At 42.0% G+C, this 18,063-nt stretch overlaps 1 protein-coding gene across 1 annotated transcript in view; it reads right to left on the bottom strand.

Moving 5' to 3' along the window:
• The window catches only part of LOC309409021 (cell surface hyaluronidase CEMIP2-like), a gene marked incomplete at its 3' end in the record, with an annotated part of 58,083 nt that overhangs the window by 16,087 nt on the left and 23,933 nt on the right, over positions 1 to 18,063 (bottom strand). Inside the window, exons 16-18 of the mRNA XM_082005061.1 lie at positions 17,864 to 18,041; positions 12,443 to 12,658; positions 4,041 to 4,249 (exon numbers count right to left, since the gene is read on the bottom strand). Of these exons, the coding sequence (XP_081861187.1) occupies positions 4,041 to 4,249; positions 12,443 to 12,658; positions 17,864 to 18,041 (603 nt within the window). The remainder of the gene's footprint in view (positions 1 to 4,040; positions 4,250 to 12,442; positions 12,659 to 17,863; positions 18,042 to 18,063) is intronic.

Genomic DNA, 18,063 nt, shown 5'->3' with positions numbered 1-18,063 from the left:
AGACGCAAACTCATTTCAGGCTCTTGAATTTCCAGATAATTTAGATTATTCGCTGGTGAATATGATAAAAAGCCCTAGCGCAGAACTCAGCCTAGGAAATACGGGAGTCGAGCAGCGCTCCTGTGCCCACCCCTGCACAAACACCGGAGCAGGGGAAAGGCTGAACGCATGCCCGGGCACACACATGGACATCTGCGCTTTTGCTTGCTCTTGACAAGAAATTTGGCCCTCCCCTGCCATTTTTGGGTTATTTTTTTTTTAAAGGCTCTCATAGGGATCCAACTTCTGCAACAAGACACCAAAGAACATCAATATTATGAGCCTCACTGTAGCCTCCCAGGTGAAGCTAAGAGGGTGCTGATGAAGAGAGCCTGGGGAAGGCTGTCCTGCCCTGTCCTTGGAGCCAGTATCTGTCAGGAGAGCTGGAGTACAAAGGAAAGCCCCTGCTTGCAGGACTGTGGCAATCCACCCCCCAAAAATACCCTCTTTATACTATTAGCTGCTCACATTTCCCTGAATTCGCTCTGTTGAACCACAGCAGAGAGCCCTAATAAGGGAAAACCCTTCCCTCTGAGCCTTAACAGACCAAGTATAGAGATATTTGCCTGTGCTCATTAAAAACAAGGAATGTTTAATCTAATTGCCACTGCTTTTCAGGCTGCTTCAACAACACAACTTATTACACCATACTTCAGATATGTGCTTTGAGAAGATTTAATTCTTATCTTTAGATGTGCTGATAGCACAAAGAAGCCTGGCTGATTTACTGAACAGCACTGTGCCTTTGATAATAGTATTTGCTTTAGCTTCTTCTGCGATTAGAAAATTTGCACAGGCATAAAGCCTAGGTCATTAAATTGAAGGACTTCATTTCTGACTTTGCTTACTTTATGAAGTGCCAATCTTTGTAGTGTTTTCCAGCACCTGAAAGGAGGAGGCACTTACTTGCAAACAAATAATGTTTTCCATCCTCTCCTCCTGGCTTACCAGCGGCTCCTCCCTCTTGTAAAAAGCTTGAGCCCTCTGTGGGCCATCGTGCTTCAGGATAGTAATTTTGAAGAAAGCCCTTAACCCCATCTTACAGATAATTCTCATACTTCTGTAAAGCAGAAAAAAACCCCAAGAAAACATAGAAACAGCTCTGAGGGGGTGGAAAGCGCTCCAACAAAGAGATGAAGCCCATGGAGAAGGGGTCTGAGGTCTCTGTTCAGGAAGGGTCTGCACACTCTTTATGCCCGGTGAGAGCGATCCTCAGCAGATCTGGACTGGTTCTGGAGCACACTTCATTCCTGGTCATTAAAATTCCAGCTGACGCTCTCCTTCTGTTCATTTGCCAGAACATTCAGAAGTTACTTCTCCTGCATTACATCTTTCCAGATACCCAGCCGCCTTCTCATCCTCACAGGGAAACCCCCAGCCATTAGGCAAACAACCCATCTACAGCTTAAAAAGGCGTTTCTGCTGAGACAGCTATGTTCCCTAGCAGCCTGAAAACACAGCCTGCGGGTCTCCACCATGGCTTTGCGTTTGCCCATCAGTCAGCTAGTGACACAGCTACCCTGACAAACGCAAACACGCACATCTCTCTTTGGAAGGGAAGTTGGTGTGCGTTAAGCAGCACCACATGGCCACAGATGGCAGCACGCGGAGATTTTGTTTGGTTCAGCTACATATCCCGATGGAAGTGAAGAAACTGAAGAATTACTCTAAACACAGTTTGAATCAGTGCGAGGAAGACACAAGTACTTCAGCAACCCTTCAGGTGCCCTTGGCAGAAAGAAAAGAGATGTGCTCGGTTACAGTGCTCTAACTGGTGTCCTCCTCTGCTGAGTAAATCCACCGAGTGGTGCCTCTGAACTCACCAGACGAGATTTGCAGCTCACACTGCCAATTTCAGCTGAGTCATGTGAATTTATCCCCACCAGCTCCTGCCCACCCCAGGAATCCGGACGTTCCAGTCTTTTAATAGACGTCTGAACTGGCATGACTTCTGTTGGGTCTTTCTACAGTGCTTCAGAGGCAGGGAAAGCGTTAATCATGCAAGTATTCAACATCAGTGCTATGCCTGACCTCCACAAAAATCCAAATCCTGGTACACATCTCTCTGTCAAATTCCTTATTTCCTCTCTGACCTTCCTTTAGCCAGTGCAGAGCAAATCACTCCAGAAGCTTGAGGGCTGTCTGGCTGCAGAGGCAGCATCCCAGATATCTATCTATCCATCATTTTACAACGACAAGACTAAAAATAATTTAGCTGTTCACTCGGTTATGTATGAAATTATTAATCCTAGAATATGCTATTAAAGTTCATCAAACATTTTTGTGTTTGCATCACATATTCTGCACAGATGTTACTATCTTAGGAGCTCATTTTTTGGCAGTTTATTCAGTATTTTGGATTCTAAAAGAACGAACAAAACATAAAGCCACTTGAGACAGGAAAAAGTCTTCCCTGGTTTTCTAACTCTGGTTACTCTGCGCTCCACAATCTGAGATTTTTCTCCATTACAAAAAGGATTAGAAAACTATGTTTGATAAAAGTCACACATGCAACTGCTTAGGCAGGCACTTGTCTTCCTTCAAACCCAAAACCCCTCTTTTTTGCCTCAATTGCTTTACCCTTCCACGGGAATGTCATTTCTCTGTTTTTGCATGCAATTTCACTATTGCCACTGCATCAGCCTTAAGTTTCACAGTTGTTAGCATCCAGCATGCTTGAGGTGTACACAGAGCAGCCACACATTTCATTCCCAATTACTTCTTTGCAAGACGCACTAAATCAAATGAACTAAAATTGTGGTTTTCCCTCATTACAGTATATTTCTTGTTTATAGTTCTTCAAAACACACACCTTGCCAACTGTTTCTGGATCAGAAAAATCTACAAACCTTTGCCCTGTTCAAATAACTTAACTGGTTTCACACAAGACAAAGAGAACCACAACCGCATTGTGGTTTTTCAATAGTAAATTGTACAAGCTGAGTTTTACCAACAACCCAGTGCTGCCTTCAAATTTGTATCTGTGCTTGAAGACAGTGGGCCAAAGCTTTGGCAAGTGTTAATTGACACAGTGATAGAGTAACCACCAGTTACCCGGCAGAAGACTTAGCTCTGCAATTGCAAGGAAATAGCTAATCATTTTAAGACAGATAATAATTGCAAAGCTCAGCTTGTCCATGAGTGACTAATGGGTTTTCCTCTTCCTTAAAGTGCACAAAGATATATTAATAGAGAAAACGGTGATTTAATTCTAATAATTCCTCTGTGACAGGAGTGCCCAAACACTGATCCTCCAGTGACTCGGTCATGGCCTTACAGCTACCTACATCTTTAAATCAAGAGGAACAGGTATATGTCACTTGCTGTAATGGGCATGTATAAAGAGGAAACATTGCCCTTCTTGGCTGCATTCCCATGGGGCTTCATAATGGTAACTAACAGTATTTTTCCCCAAACTTTTTCAGCTCCAAAGTTCAGGGGAACCAAATAGAGTTCAAGCTTTTGCCAAAACTATCCTAACCTAATGGATATACCCTGCTTTTATATAACGCTAGAAGGAAATTTGGGAAATAAATACAGCACAGCCTACAATTTTGCTGTACTGAGTCCTAATGTTTTAAAACTTGATGTAAAAAGAAACAGTGATTGCCGTGCTGTTTGGATTACAGAAGATGCAAAGCTCTGTGCACATTCTGATGTATTTCTGCACCTTATATATATGGGAGATAAATGATGTGTGCAGCAACTAGAACAAACAAACGAACAAGAGCCAGAGCTCTTCTGGAGGGATTTCAGGGACAGCAGGCCAGGACTTACTTGGATTCTGTTTCAAAACTTTTTGGAAAGAGAAACGTCTCTGTGCATCAAACAAGCTGGAATAAAGTGAAAGCAGAGGCATCTCTTTGCATCAGTAAGTGCCAGCCATTAACACCTTGCTCTCAGAAATTGCTGAGACATTTGAAATGTCACTTGTGAATAACCTGGGAAATAGCTCCGGATCTTCTGAAAACAGAACGTTTTCTAACAACATAGGGCAGTACCTGTTGAAGTTGATCGGGTACAGGATAATATCCTCAGGTGCTCTGCCGTCCCACTGGATGACATAAGCCTGCTCGAGCATGACAACGGGCTGGTACTGCTGGTATGGTGCTCCTCTGTTCACGCCTTGCAGCCGCAAGGGATGGGAATGGTATGCTGCTCTGGCAATGGATAAGGTCAGATTCTCAGGGCGTCTGGCCTGAATATAAAGCTGAAAATGACAAATATATCCATTAAACCAGCCAGGCTCAGCTATAACATGTGCATTTGATCATCATTGCCTATAAATGGTTTTTGCCAATGAAGAGCTCAGAACATTTGGAAAGTCACTGAAACATTTCCAGTTCAAATAAAAAGGTAAAATAGAAATAGAATCTGCAGCCATTCGTGGGGACACCATGAAGTGAGATGTGAATTGTACAGTGCCATAAAAATGTTCACTATTCAAAATCTTAAGGGAAAAGGGTAATCAAGGAAATATTGCAAAGTAACTCTTTTTTATGAATTCAAATAGCTGCACTTTAAAACCAGGCTTATTCCATTGAAAATACAGAAAACTCGTAAGTTATTTCAAGAGGCTTTGGATTAGGTCCAGTTATCTAATGGAATCCACATCTTCGCTCTCAAGCAGCAGACTAGGCTGAAATTTTGGGGCTAAAACTCAATGACCTGACTATATGACCTTATAGACTAAATACCATGTTCCATAGGCTTCAGCAGAGACCTCTCCTCTGCAGGGACCAAAAAGTGCCCCTGGCCTGTAGTTCAACCCTACAGACCAGTTGCAAAACTACACTCCAGCTGTATGCTTTTTCTGTCCTGCCACCACTCAAATGAAGGCCAATTCATGTCTCAAACATTGGTTTTAAGGCTGAACAGGTGATCTTCACCTGCTTCCCCCACGTTAAATTCTAGTGCAAAACGAGGATGCACAGCTAGTCATAGAAAACTGTCTCGGCATGCGGGGTTATAGCAGACACCTTGTCATATTCCCTGAAGGGTTTCAAATGCACCAAGGACAGGCAAGGACACCTATAATCCTGCTTCCCTCACTCTCCTACAGCGCAGAATAGTGCTCTTTGCATCAAGGATTTAAAACATCCAACATAAAAATCCATGTTAGCTCAGAAATGTCTAACCTTCTACATGAGCATTCATCCAGCAAAATTAATTTTAAACTTAACTTCTGTCTTTGAGGTGGATCAAAATGGAGGCAGCAGTCTCTCTTAACAGATTTTAACACCGCAGGCAAGGATACAACCGAGGATGCAAGCCAAGACGAGCAGAAAGGGCGAGACCCTATCTATCAGGATATCCGCATTCTAATGCAGGGTTATGAGACCTTGGCCTCTCACATCTCCATATCTGCTTCTCTTCCTCTTGACTACACAGACTGAAAGCTCTGCAAAAACAGACTATCTGTCACTGGTTTATATATGGGCCTTTTTCAGTTGGGGTTTCTAGCAAGTTCAGCTCCCAGTTCCCATTTCATGCCCAGAAGGACTCTACACTTGTGCCTGCTCCTGGTGTTGAGTTTGAGCTCCTCAGAACCTCCAAAAGACAGGCCATCTCTGCCTGCCCCTCACCTCACCTCTGAATTCAGCAGCCTCATGCTGAATGCTCAAGTTAAAAATTTGGATTTCATGTAAAAAAAATTAATCCAAAAGTGGTTGTAAATGTTTCTTGGATATTCAGTCCATTCCTCCTTTCACACCATTGCACTTTAATGATGACAGCCTATCCTGAGTGGTATCTACAGACCTTTGGAGATTAAAGTGGATCCCAGAATTGCATTAAACACAAGCTTTTCTTGATGGCTTGAATTACTGATCATATAATTCACCCCAAACCATCTCTGAGCAGCAGCCCATTTGCTCATTCTTGATGGATCAAGGAAGAATAAATTATTTTTACTGTCTGTTAAAAGACCTTTTTTAATCTATGAAACCAAGGAGGAAAACCTATTTTCCCTTCACATTCAAACCATGACTGGAAAGTCAGTAATGTGCAATGCAATAAACCACATTTCAATCTCGTTTGTCCCCGCCTGGATGGGGAAATGCTGAGGTCAGAGCAGGTGATCAGTAAGGTCCCTTTGGACCTGAAATCCATCAATGTGTTAATAGTTCTCAATCAAAACAGCATTGTCTGATACAGAACGGTTGGAATGAACTCTGATACTGCAAAATAATAGCACACTTGTGTCTTTCTGGATAAGAGGCAAGAGTTTCTGTCCTATCACTGCAAACTTTGACATTATTTCCTTATAATACATGTCTCCAGCAAGCAGAGAATATTAAGGTGGCAGCTGCTGTGCACTTATTACAAAATTAAATGTACCAATGATAAAATAAGCCAAGAAAGGAAGACTGCATTCCATGAGCCCCAAAAGTTCCTAAATTACAGACCACCAAGAAAAAAAGTTTCCTATATACTTTAAGGTATTTGTGTAACAAAAGGGGGAGGAGGGTGTTGACTATGCATGGCCTAAGCTGCTCACTACAATGATTGTTGAGTTCAGGAAAGTGCTGGAAGAGTTTGCAGTATGCTTCAATAAGACGATGAGGAAAGCATGTCAGATTTGTTGGTAACATTTTCCCCCAAGTGCCTAGGGACCAAGTTCACAGGTCTGACATTAAGGATAATGGTGACAGCTGTTTTGAGAACGAAACAGTAATTACTAGAACAAGGAAGAATGCCACTTCTGTGTTAATAGAAATATTTGTAAACTGACTTTGTCTCCTGCAGTCATCAACAGTGGCCACTGAGTGAATGCCTTCCAGAACTGCAAGGCACCAAGGATCTGTTTTTCAGCCCCACAGAAATACAATAACGTATCTGGTGGATCTTTCAAAACGTTTATCACTAAAGGAGGTCGGAGTAGGTAAATGCCCTGATCAAGCAATCCAGATACTACATGAAGAGGCTATTTTGCCCAGGTGGAACACCACTAAGTTAACAGGACTCTGACTGGGAGCAGGGGCTGACTGGTGAGTTTCCTGCAGCAATTGGACTCAGCTCTGGATCACCAGTCTTAGTGGCTTGGTCCTTCTTGCAAATACCAAGCTGCAGAGAAAGCAGCACCCCACATTTTCCCATTCATCCCTTTCTCTGGGCCTCCCCCCTCATTTGATGGAAAAAGGGACAAGAGAGGAATCCAATCCCTGTCCATTAAATCCCTGGTCTCCTTTCTGTGATGCTGTTCATGTCAGTCCTAGTATTTTTTTTTTTTTTTTACCCCTTCAGGACTGCAATCAAGACCAACAGATTACTTCAGAATAATCCCAGAAGAGTCATCCACCAAAGGCTTCTTTTAATTCCCAATGAGATGAATGAAGTAAAAAGAACCCTTTGAGCTCCACTGGCCCCAGGTAGGTAACATCAGCCACTGCCCCAGCATAGTGCTCTTGAGATGTCACCGTGGCCTCTTTCTTCCTCAGCCTTCACTCTGTCACACCTTTACTCACTTGAACTGAACTTGGAAAACGTTACCACTTTTCTTCCTTGTATCTACCTTTGCAGGGGTAAAACACTTGTCAATAGGAGTGAAAAGGAGAGTAACAAGAGATATTTTTTTCTAGAATGAAAAAATCCATCTTCCTTAGCAACACCTCCATAATTTTTTATTAGGTCTACCAAAATATTTAAGAGAAGAAAGTGGGTCATAAAGACACTTTAAAATGTGAGAGGGGGTGACAGCTTAATGTAGTAGGAGAAGAAGAACTAGTTAAAATGTTATAAAATGTGAGCCTTCTACTTTCCCGGATGGTTTAATAGGCATAGTTGTCATTTTAGCTGCTTAACACTTCATGCTAAAAAGATGTGTCAGATTACCCTGTGCTTGCGTGGCAATTTTCCCAAGTAGATTGTGAAACTGAGAAGATAAGTTCTTTTACAGTTCATGGGGGATCTGCTATTCAACTTGATAGCGAGTATGAAGATAAGTGACATACAAAACATTGAAGCAGAAAATCTTAGTTACTGAGAAAAGGTTTGCTTGCTTTCTAGTTTCTTTAACATTGCTTTTGTCCTGCTATGCTGTCAACTGTCAAGCTGGGGCAAAATGAGAAGTTCAAAACACACCTTCTCCTCTTCTGGTTGTTTGACTCTTCAGAAAAGCTTAATTTCCCAGAACAAAACATTTTCTCTATGAAATTTCCAAGTGAAGACCTTAAAATTCTTTCAGAAAGGAAAAAAATGTATCTTTCTCTAAGACATGCTAGAACATGTTAGGATGTGTCTGACATCAGCAAAACTACCTTGATTTTCCATTAATGTACATCAAAGATCAAAATTGGACCTCTTTGTCCAAATACGGACACCATTAGCTGAAAAATATCTTGCAGGCTTTTCTTTCTTCCCAGTCTGTGAGGCGCTGACAATCCTCAAGCATCGCAGGTACCCTGGGGTTGTATGGTTTAGCCTGTGGTTGGAAAAGAACGGTTCGCTACCTACTGCATCTCTTGCTTGCTTTACGTTTAGAAGCATCAGTACCAACACCAGCTGCACAGGTACTGAGTACAGAATACCAGCTGAAGGTTTATAACTCGGAGATGCAGGATCAATGCAATTGCAAACATTCATTGCAAGAACAGAGTTGAGAGAAGTGGAAGAATTTCTATTTCAGCTGCCTGCAGTAAGGTAGCGACTAAGTGAACTGCTGAAAAATCAACATCTCCTGAAGTATTTTATAATAGCAAGGTATTGGCTTTTCGTTAATTCAAAACTGACACTGATTTAGCTATGTGTCAGTGTCTTATGACTGTCTAACACCTTATTAAGCTTATAAGAGAAAATAGCACTTGCTGCCGAAATCTGTGCTTATTTTAATGAAAACTAGTACCAAAAAAGAGAGGTTTCACAGCCTCTACTGATGAGTTGCTGTGAATTCTGCGAGGAAACAATAAGTGCACAGCCTCAGCTGCCCAGTGGGAGCCTAGGCACTTGTTTTACGATTCATATAAAAATCAGAAATGGTTTAGAATTTGCATTTACATTTTAACAAGTAGTGCAGGTGATGAGTCTCCAGTTTGGTGCCTTTGGAAATCTCACCTACCTACATGGAGAGAACTATGAGATGAGCCTCTCCCTACATTTTTATTACTTGCCTTTGCAACAGCTGAAAGTCAGGTCAATGGAACACCAAGGGCCTCAGCGCCCTGCTGATGGAGTCTGAGTGACTCACAGAGATTGCCAGAAGATGTGGTGCTGCCAACTCTTGTGATTTCCCCGTGAGTCTCTCTCTGTTTGATGTTCTTCCTCACTTTTATTTACGTTACAACATGAGAGTTTCAGCTGTCATTAAAAAGCAAAGGGGTTGGTCTTGTTTGGACAACGTCAACCCTACAGGCTCCAAAATGAAGAGGGGAGGACAGAAAGACCTGATAGTTCTTGCCTGTGTAAATTTTGAGATTTCAAGCTGGCCCCAGATCCCTTTTTTGGTAGTGGAAGGCAACATTGGAGCCAAAGCATGAGGCATTTCTTAGTGCTCCCTGCTGAAGGAAGGTCTTGGACACCACATGTGGAAGGTGACATGATGCTACTTGGAGACAGTGAGGAGGAAGGGCCATGAAACAACTGTAGGAAGGTGGGAATGTCAGCTTGAGTCACCAGATTAAGATGCCCTCAGGAAAGTCTGTCCCCAGGACTTTGTGGAGCTAGAAATGCTGCCAGAGGAATAGGTTTTCCCCAAGCATTTCCTTTCCTGGGCAAATTACATCCAGGAGAAGAAGAGCATGAAAACTGAATGAAAGAAACCAAGCAGAAAGGAATTACTGAACTCTAGGCACTTTGCTCACAAAAAATCTGGCTGCAATGTTAGCTGAAGGACTTGGATCTCATTTTTCTACACCAAGTAGCCCATCCCTAGGCTGACTATCTTGGGCCCGGTTCAGCAGTAATATAAGAGTCACTATTTCCTTAAACTGAAAGAACACTGTCACCTGCTTACACTAGGGAAGAATAAAAGTTCTTGTCTACCAGAGCTACATGAAAAGGAAAAGAAAAACAGATTTTGTAATAGAGTTGCTAAGATCAAAGCAAACCATCTTTCTTCATAATTGGATTCATTCTTTTAGGCTTTTGATCTGAAGTATGACAGTCATTTATTCTCAAAATAAATTTGCACACAAGCAAATCATCAGTTTATCAAGGTGCTGAGAACCAGGGTTAAGCTGAAATACTCCAATAATTATACCCTCCAAATTAAATCAAACCCTGCTGCATGGGACCAATTTCTTCTACCCTGCACACACATATATTTCCCTACCCAAAAACCCATAAAGTGAAGCATTTAATATGAACTTTACTCATCCTGCTGGATGCTGATTAGTTGAAAAACGCTGGTAAATAATGGATCCCAGAGAAGCAAATGTTTATGCTTGCCTAAACCTAGCCAAGGAAATTTTCTATGGTGGAAAAACTGCCTCATCACATAGAGTGCCATAGCTGGGCGAGTATTAATAGAAAAAAAAAAATATAAATGCCTACTTGTTTACAATTCTGAATTTAACTGTTAGGTTGCCAGAGCAGAGAGTATCATTCCTCTAGAGACACAGAGCAAAACACAAGTGCCAAGTGCAAAACCCTAATTCAACAGGAGTGTTTCATCGGAACCCAATCCTCTTTCTGCCTAGGCAACAGCAAACCAGGCATTGTAAATCGAGTGTCTAGACACTTAAACGGCTATTCCTGCTCTCTGCTGTGCAACTGAAGCAAATGCATATAATTTTTTTTTAGCTTAAGGAGACACGCATAGTCTGGATTTGACTGTGCACATATTATGTAGGCATAGAGGTCTCAAAGATAATTGCGTTCCCAAAAGTTTCATGCAGAAAGTTCCTTGGAGAAAGGGGAGTAGAGTGCTGTGTCTGACTAACCGAAGTGCGAGCCCACACATTACTACACAGCAGAGAAGCCACAGAGAAAGCACCTTCCACGTTTTTCCAATGTGGAAAATCCATGAGTCTAGGTTTGAAATCCATCCTGAGATGCAACTGTAGGAAGTCAGGCTCTGCTAATCCCCTGGTCACAAAGCTGCATGTTACAAAGGGAAACCTGACAGCCTGCTCCTCTCAGGGAAGCATTTTAACCCTGCCCAGTCTTCAATGTCTTCAGACAAGAGTTTCATCCTGTGCCGCACCTGCTGATGTCTGAGCAGTGGTGTCTACCGACTCCCAGCGAGACAAGAGTTTGCAGCGTGCTCCCGAGAGCACAAAAGACTCTTCATAAATAAATAACACCTGCTGTATCTCATGAACTCTGATCTTCCATTAAGATCACTTCATATTCCGTTCTTGCCTTTCGAATCTGGCAGCGCACCCCACTGCAGTCTCTATTTGACAGTGCAGAGCTGTTCTCAGGAGTGGGGAGAACGTAACGGTCCTCATCTCGCACGACGGGTGCCAGTACCCACTCTCCAACCCCAAACTGTGTGGTGCTGCACGCACCTGCCACACACCTTGTTAATGTTTGGCTTGTTCAATACAAAGAGGGAGGAGACCCAGCAAAATGTCCAAGGCCTGGATAAATACATTAATATCCTTTGTAAGGATATTAAGGACAAAGCCTTTGTAAATACATTAATATCCTTTAGAATTGGAGGAGCAAGGAGAGCCATTTGTAATCTGTTACAGGTGATTGTGAAAGCTGTGGTGAATCATGTGTTTACAATGTGCTCTACCCACACACAAAGAACTTGTCTTGTTGAAATTTGAGCAACATACAATGAACCACAATCTGATTTTGAGGTCACATTTTCCCCTCCATTTACCATTCTGCTCTTTCTTTCTTTCCCTACTGGAAGGTTACCTGGGATTTGCAGTCCTTTCTACCAAGGTGTTGACATCTCAGTTAAAGTCTCTAACTCAAGCGTGCTGAAGAAAACAGGTCTGAAGGTTTAAGACCACCCTGACCTAAGACTGACCATCCCTTGGCCAGTGATTTCTGGATGGGAAATAAGAAGTAAGTTTGTGTCTTGACCACCCCATTTCACCATCCTGAACACAGTGAGATGTATCAGAGGAGTAACAACTTCCATTACTGAAACTAGATTCACCAGACTTGTCCACCAGAGCCCCATGATAGAGTGGACAAACGCTTGGAAGCAAGAACTAGAAAATACCAAACTTTCCCCCAACTGGATTGCAACTTGGAGCTTCTTGTGGGCAATGGGAAGAGACAGGGCTCCTTATAGCCATGGGTTACAGTCCGCTGCACAGGAGCTTTCCTGAGTCCTTGGAATTAGGCAGATAACACTGAGAGAAGTAAAATTATACCCAGCTTATTATTCACCTCTTGTCTTACGGAGTGTTGAGTAGGTTTCACTCCATCACCCCTCAGCAGAGCATCTGAGGACACCCGCCCAACACGCCCAGCAACGTTGCCTGCAGCCTCCCCCCATTACCTGGGCAAACTTCCCGGTGCACATCACCCCATTCCAGCGCGGGACAGTGAGACACCCGGGATGACGCAACAAGTAGTTGTCCGCTCTGCCTATGAAAGTGTCTCGATACCCTGTCACGGAGCCGTCCAGATCGTGGAAGATAGACATTTTGTCACCATCATTATCATTGTTTCCAAACCACTGGCCTGATCTGCCAAAAAACACTTTTAGTCCAACCTATCAGGAGAAAATAAGAAGAAAAATTACTGGTTAGTTCTAAGTAAGGACTTGGGGATGCAGTGTTTTAACAGCCAAAATAGTGATACAGGGAGAACTAGAAAGCTTTATTGTTTGAGTAAGAGTTTTGGTCTACTTCTATTTAGAAAAATTTCTGACTGTATTGGTTTTCCCCCTCATTTCTAAATCCCAGGAGAAATGTTCACAAAAATTAGACTTTTGATTCCTTGAAATGCACCCACACAACCATGTATTCCTTGAAATCACACAGCAATAAATTGCGCAGTAGCAAAAGGAAGAGGATGACTCAAAGGGTAGCGAAGTACTGGAGGATTATGAAATTTACTGAGGAACATCTCAGCTGTGATCAAGGAAACAAAAACTACTAGATGTTTGGTGGATTTTCTCACATCTTTTCAATGGCTGTTCTAAGCAGTTCCGTGAGTCCCATTTTTTTCTAATTGTTCCCCTAAAACCTTATAAAACTCGTGAAAGTGACAGCAATTCTCAGAATTGGCTCTTGTGCACATTCCAATATATCCCCTGAAGAATTTTTTTAGGAAAGAGATAGCTCTGTTTTCAAGATTGTTCAGTAGCTAAGTAAAAGAATCTGTCCTGATATGAAATTCCAGCAAAATAAGGAAACTGAAGATATTCAGAAAAAAGGAATGGAATATTTTAATCTGCAGATAACATTATTACAGTGTGGGATGACTAAGTTCTGAAATAATCAAGAAAATAATTACTCCGGTCAAGCACTGCGAATGAATCCTGCAGCAATGGGTATAGAAAAGCAGGCGGCATAAATAGCGACTGGATCACGCCGACCCAAAGGACTGTAATTTGTTCCATGTAGCCCAACTCATTTTAATTGGACTGTGCACATGAATAAGAATTAGGGTCAGCAGGATTAGGCTCCAAGTTTACTAAGGGCTTTAAAGGCTTTATTTTAACAATAATAAACAGAGCAGCTTAGGAGAATAGGAGGGTCATTGTGATTCTGACTTAGATGGAAAGTCCCACTGGATTAAAAAGAATGACCACTGCAGCAAGAACTACTTGCAGAATAAAAGTCTTTATTCCTTTAAAATTAAATTACAGCCTAGAACCACTTTTCTGCCACGCTCTTGTCTGAGTATCATAAACAAACACCTGGAGCAGTTTCATTTAAAGGAGGCTCAACCACATGGAAATTTAATGTGTATTTTTGAATGTTTTGAAACCTTTTCTTACTGCACTGCAAGAAATTTTTGCCCAAAGGGCTAGTTGGCAAAGTGGGAGGATCCCAAAGGTTGTGGGGATTTTTTCTTTCATTTTAATTTATAAAAAAGGAGATATTTTTAAAAATGTAAACACTGTGTTGCTGCTCAAAGCTCCACTATAAATACTTTGTGACAGTGCACTTCTGGAGTTGAATATGAAAAAAAGCACTTCACCAGAGAGGAGAACAGTGTCAGCTGCACTTCAAAACAAACTAAGGTGCGGCCAGTACAGTTTACATTTGATTAACGTTCTCAGTGTTTCCATCCAGCAGCAGACAGTTTTGGTGCTAATGCTAATCTGATCTCTAACATTCTCCTCTATAAAGTCTGAAAGTCAGAAACGAAATGGAAAGGTTAACGAGCAGCGTCACTCCTTTTGTAAGTCTCAAGGTTACCTTACTTTTGCGCGCTGAGGGATACGGGTGCACTGAGGTTGCAGTTACAGCTATGGCAACACCCATTTTTTTTCTAAGTGAACACAGAAAAGGCTCAGCACGTCAGGTATGTCCCTGTGGAGCTAGGAATGAGCCGGAAGAAGGTACAGAGACAGGTCATGTCTAGCTACCACACTACTGTTCAGACACCCACTTTTCATTAGGTGTGGACTACCGGGGAGTGATATGGTATAAAGGTTACTTGAATTACCTGTCTGAAGCCTGGCAGGGAGATCTGACGGATGACGGTTATGCGAGCATGTAATCTCTTAGGAATATGCTAACTCAACCTGTCCAAAGGCAGCACACCCAACACAGCTGCAGACAATTCCTGAAGACTGCAGTGGAAAACACTTTCTATATTAAAAATTAATAATGTACTGGAAAACATCAATAATAACTTGCAACTTTTTGTAAAATTCAAATATTGACACAAGGTGCCCAAAAAAGCCGTATCACTGTATCACTGTTTTCACTTTAAGGAAACCACTTTCAGCCAGTGTGAATCTTCCTCTGCTTTACCACCCAAGGACTCTGCCCTCAACAGCGTGGCTTTTACTTGGCTGGAGTGATGCAAGCCCTCACCCTGCAAGTTCCTTTTGGTCAGGATTCTCTTTGGGCTTTGGGGTTGGGGTTTTTTCTGCCCTCTTTTTCAGGGGTTAACAGACTTGCACTTTAACTCAGCGTCTGCTTTTCTTTTTTCCATCATGAACTGTTTGCAAACTTCTGCTTTGACGCAGAAACCCAGCGCTAAGACGACACAGGCTAAACATAGCAAAGGCAACATTAGGAAGTGCCCGTCTCTCAGCTAGGCAGGACTGCAATCCTCTGGGAGTCGCTAGACCACAGCCAGGAGCCAGTTCTGCCCCCTTTGAACTCTTCTGAGGACAACAAACCCACCCGACACAGACCACTGGATTTCTTTGGCACAAGTGATTTCAGAGATGCCATAATGCTGGCACAGCTAGGAGTAGAATAGGCTTGAATCCACCCTAAGCTCCTGGCTGCAGGGAAAAAATAACCAGAAGGACTATTAGCGAGGGATGTGAATTGGGATATTTTGTGAGTCTTCTGCACCTGCTGGAGGTGGCCTTGTTCATGCGAGGCCAAAAGGTCACATACAAGTTCTCTTGCTCCTCAGCTCACTCTACAGGAGCTGTGCAGCAAAAGGACAGAAGTGTGAATGGGTTGCTATTTTAAGACTAAAAAGAGATATGTCAGGTGTTCTTAAGAAATGATGCACAAGTGTCCTGTTTGGGCATGGCTCTGTTCTGAGCTGGGACCATTTCCCTTGAGCTCTACAAGTCCTACTGACTGCCAGTAACTAGATCTACAGGACACCACGACTACCAGTTATGTCCTCAGCTGGCTTAAGACCAATTGCTGCTTCCACCGCTTTGAAATAACTTTTAAAAAGCACTCTTTATAAAACAAACAACCAAGCCTAGCAATAATGTTGCTATTGATAAATGCACAGATATCTTAATATGTGGCATTTAGGTTTGTCAACAGAAAGGCAACTAGAATACTTTTTGTGGAGGGTAACCTTTAAGTCTTCCATTCTACGTGGCCATTATTTTTATGCTGGAATTAAACAAGACCTGACTGGCTGTATTATTTTGTTGCCTAACCAATCTCCTGATTGCTCTGATTAATTATACAACTATTCGTTCAGCATGACTAATAGTTTTGTCATCACTATACAACTTGCAGTAATGTTTAATGTCGTCTTAAAAAACAGCTGTAAAATGATTGTCCTTTAGGGAATTAGTACTTAGCTACCCTTTAACAAGTAATAAAATGAAGCCTGGAGATGGAAAATTAATTAAAACAGTCTACAGGCTCTAATCTTAACTAGTCAAAGACATAGTGTCCCATATAGCAATTAGCAACAAAACAATAAACTAACCATGGTCCAAGTCTGAAATCAGATTTAGCACATCTGGGTTCAATCCAGATAAAAGAGAATCAAAGTGAAAAATGCTGGGATGCAGGTTGTCACAAACATAAATGGTTTTTAAGTTGGCAAAATACCAACTTCAGAAATAGATGTTTCTTTGAAATGTACATACAAGAAATAATTATCGTGCTAATGTCATTGAGTTTTTTGTAATGGGCTGACACAGTATTCTTTTAATTTGCTTTGCAGAAGTATTTATTAAGTCTTCTGGCCATTTTTACCTTGAAAACCTCAGATCTTAAAGGTGTTGCAGTACTAAGCTGCCTCTCAGAAAAAAATGCTGGGATATTTAACAGGCTCATTGGCCTCAAACAGTGCAACTCTATTATAAAGAGCTGCATTTGCAGCCATTCAAGAAGTAATCATCCCCTTTGCTAATGTGCACAGACATCATCTGTCTGAAACCATTCAGTTGGACAGAGTCCTACACCTGTTACTGGAGGAAAATTTCCACTTTCTTTCAGTCCACCAGTCGAACTTTTTCATCATACATTTTTCTCTGTGCTCCGCTCCCTAGTTCTAGGTTGATTTTTTCATTCATGTTCCCCATGATCATCTTATAACCATTTCCCCAAGGGAGGACATAAGGAAGGTATGGCAAATTAGCCCTTATTCTTGTTCCAAAGCTCCCTAAAGCATCTAAGGTAATTAAGATATCTTTACTGAAACGCACAGGAACTGTGTTTTCTTTAGAGGAGCAGTCAAGTGACTGCAATCAACATCATCCTTTCATGAAACACCCTCCTGTTGTTGGTCTAAAGTGTATTAGAGAGGGGACAGACAAACTAACTGCTTGCCAGAGGGAATGATATTGGTCAATCCCAGAACAATGGAAATTTCCTCAAGATAAAGCCAAACCTCAAGCCAAAGTTACTACAGTTCATGGACATCCCAACAAGCATGGACCTTGTTTGAAAAAAGCTAAGGAGAAGTTATGATCCCTGGGAGTGAGCCAGGTGCAATCTAGCAATTCCCAAGCCAAGTGTGCAGGGTCATGATCCCTGCAGGAATCCAGGACAAGGATGGGAATTACTCAGCATTCTACAACTGTCAAGGCAGAGATACAGAGCCGTTCTGCTATCGCTGCTCAAGGGGAATTTCCCTGCTGACCCCAGGAACTAGGCCATGGCTTTGCTTCTAAGTGCATTTGCTTATTTCAGTATAAGAACTGTATTGCAGCTTACTGTCTCCTGACATCTCATTTGTGTTCCCTTCAACCTCTGAGGCCAGGTCCTCAGCATATAGAGGCTGGTAATGTTGCACCAGCTAAGAGTGATGTTCTGGGGCTTCTGGCTACATGGTGGAATCTTCCTCTAATGCAGATTTTTTAATGTATGTCTGCCCAGCATAAGATACCTTCACATTTTACTGGCTTATAAATAACCTTCATTAAAAAAAAAAAAGTGTTGCCAAATGAGTCAATGGTATGCACCAATGTAACATGCATCACTGCCTGGAAATTCCTGCTCTAGGATAGGTCTCTCACTGCTTCTAAAGACTTCAAAAACTTGCACATCTATCAGCACGTGTTCTTGCTTTTCTTACTTACACTTTTCTCCATCAGGATCTGTGACACATTATTCTGGGGGCTTATCTGCCAGGAGTTTTTCATGAAGAACCCAATGGCACTTGAGTATCTGTCAACAGTTGGGTTGAACTTTTTGAAAGTGCATTTTGCCATCCTGACAGGCCCATCATAAATCTGGAATCCACGAATAGGAAATGTCCTGTGAGATTTAAAAACAAACA

Source organism: Phaethon aethereus (genome assembly GCF_964289735.1).
Source record: "Phaethon aethereus genome assembly, chromosome: 12".
NCBI classification, from domain to species: Eukaryota; Metazoa; Chordata; class Aves; order Phaethontiformes; family Phaethontidae; genus Phaethon; species Phaethon aethereus.
This window is presented reverse-complemented; position numbering and strand designations above follow the sequence as displayed.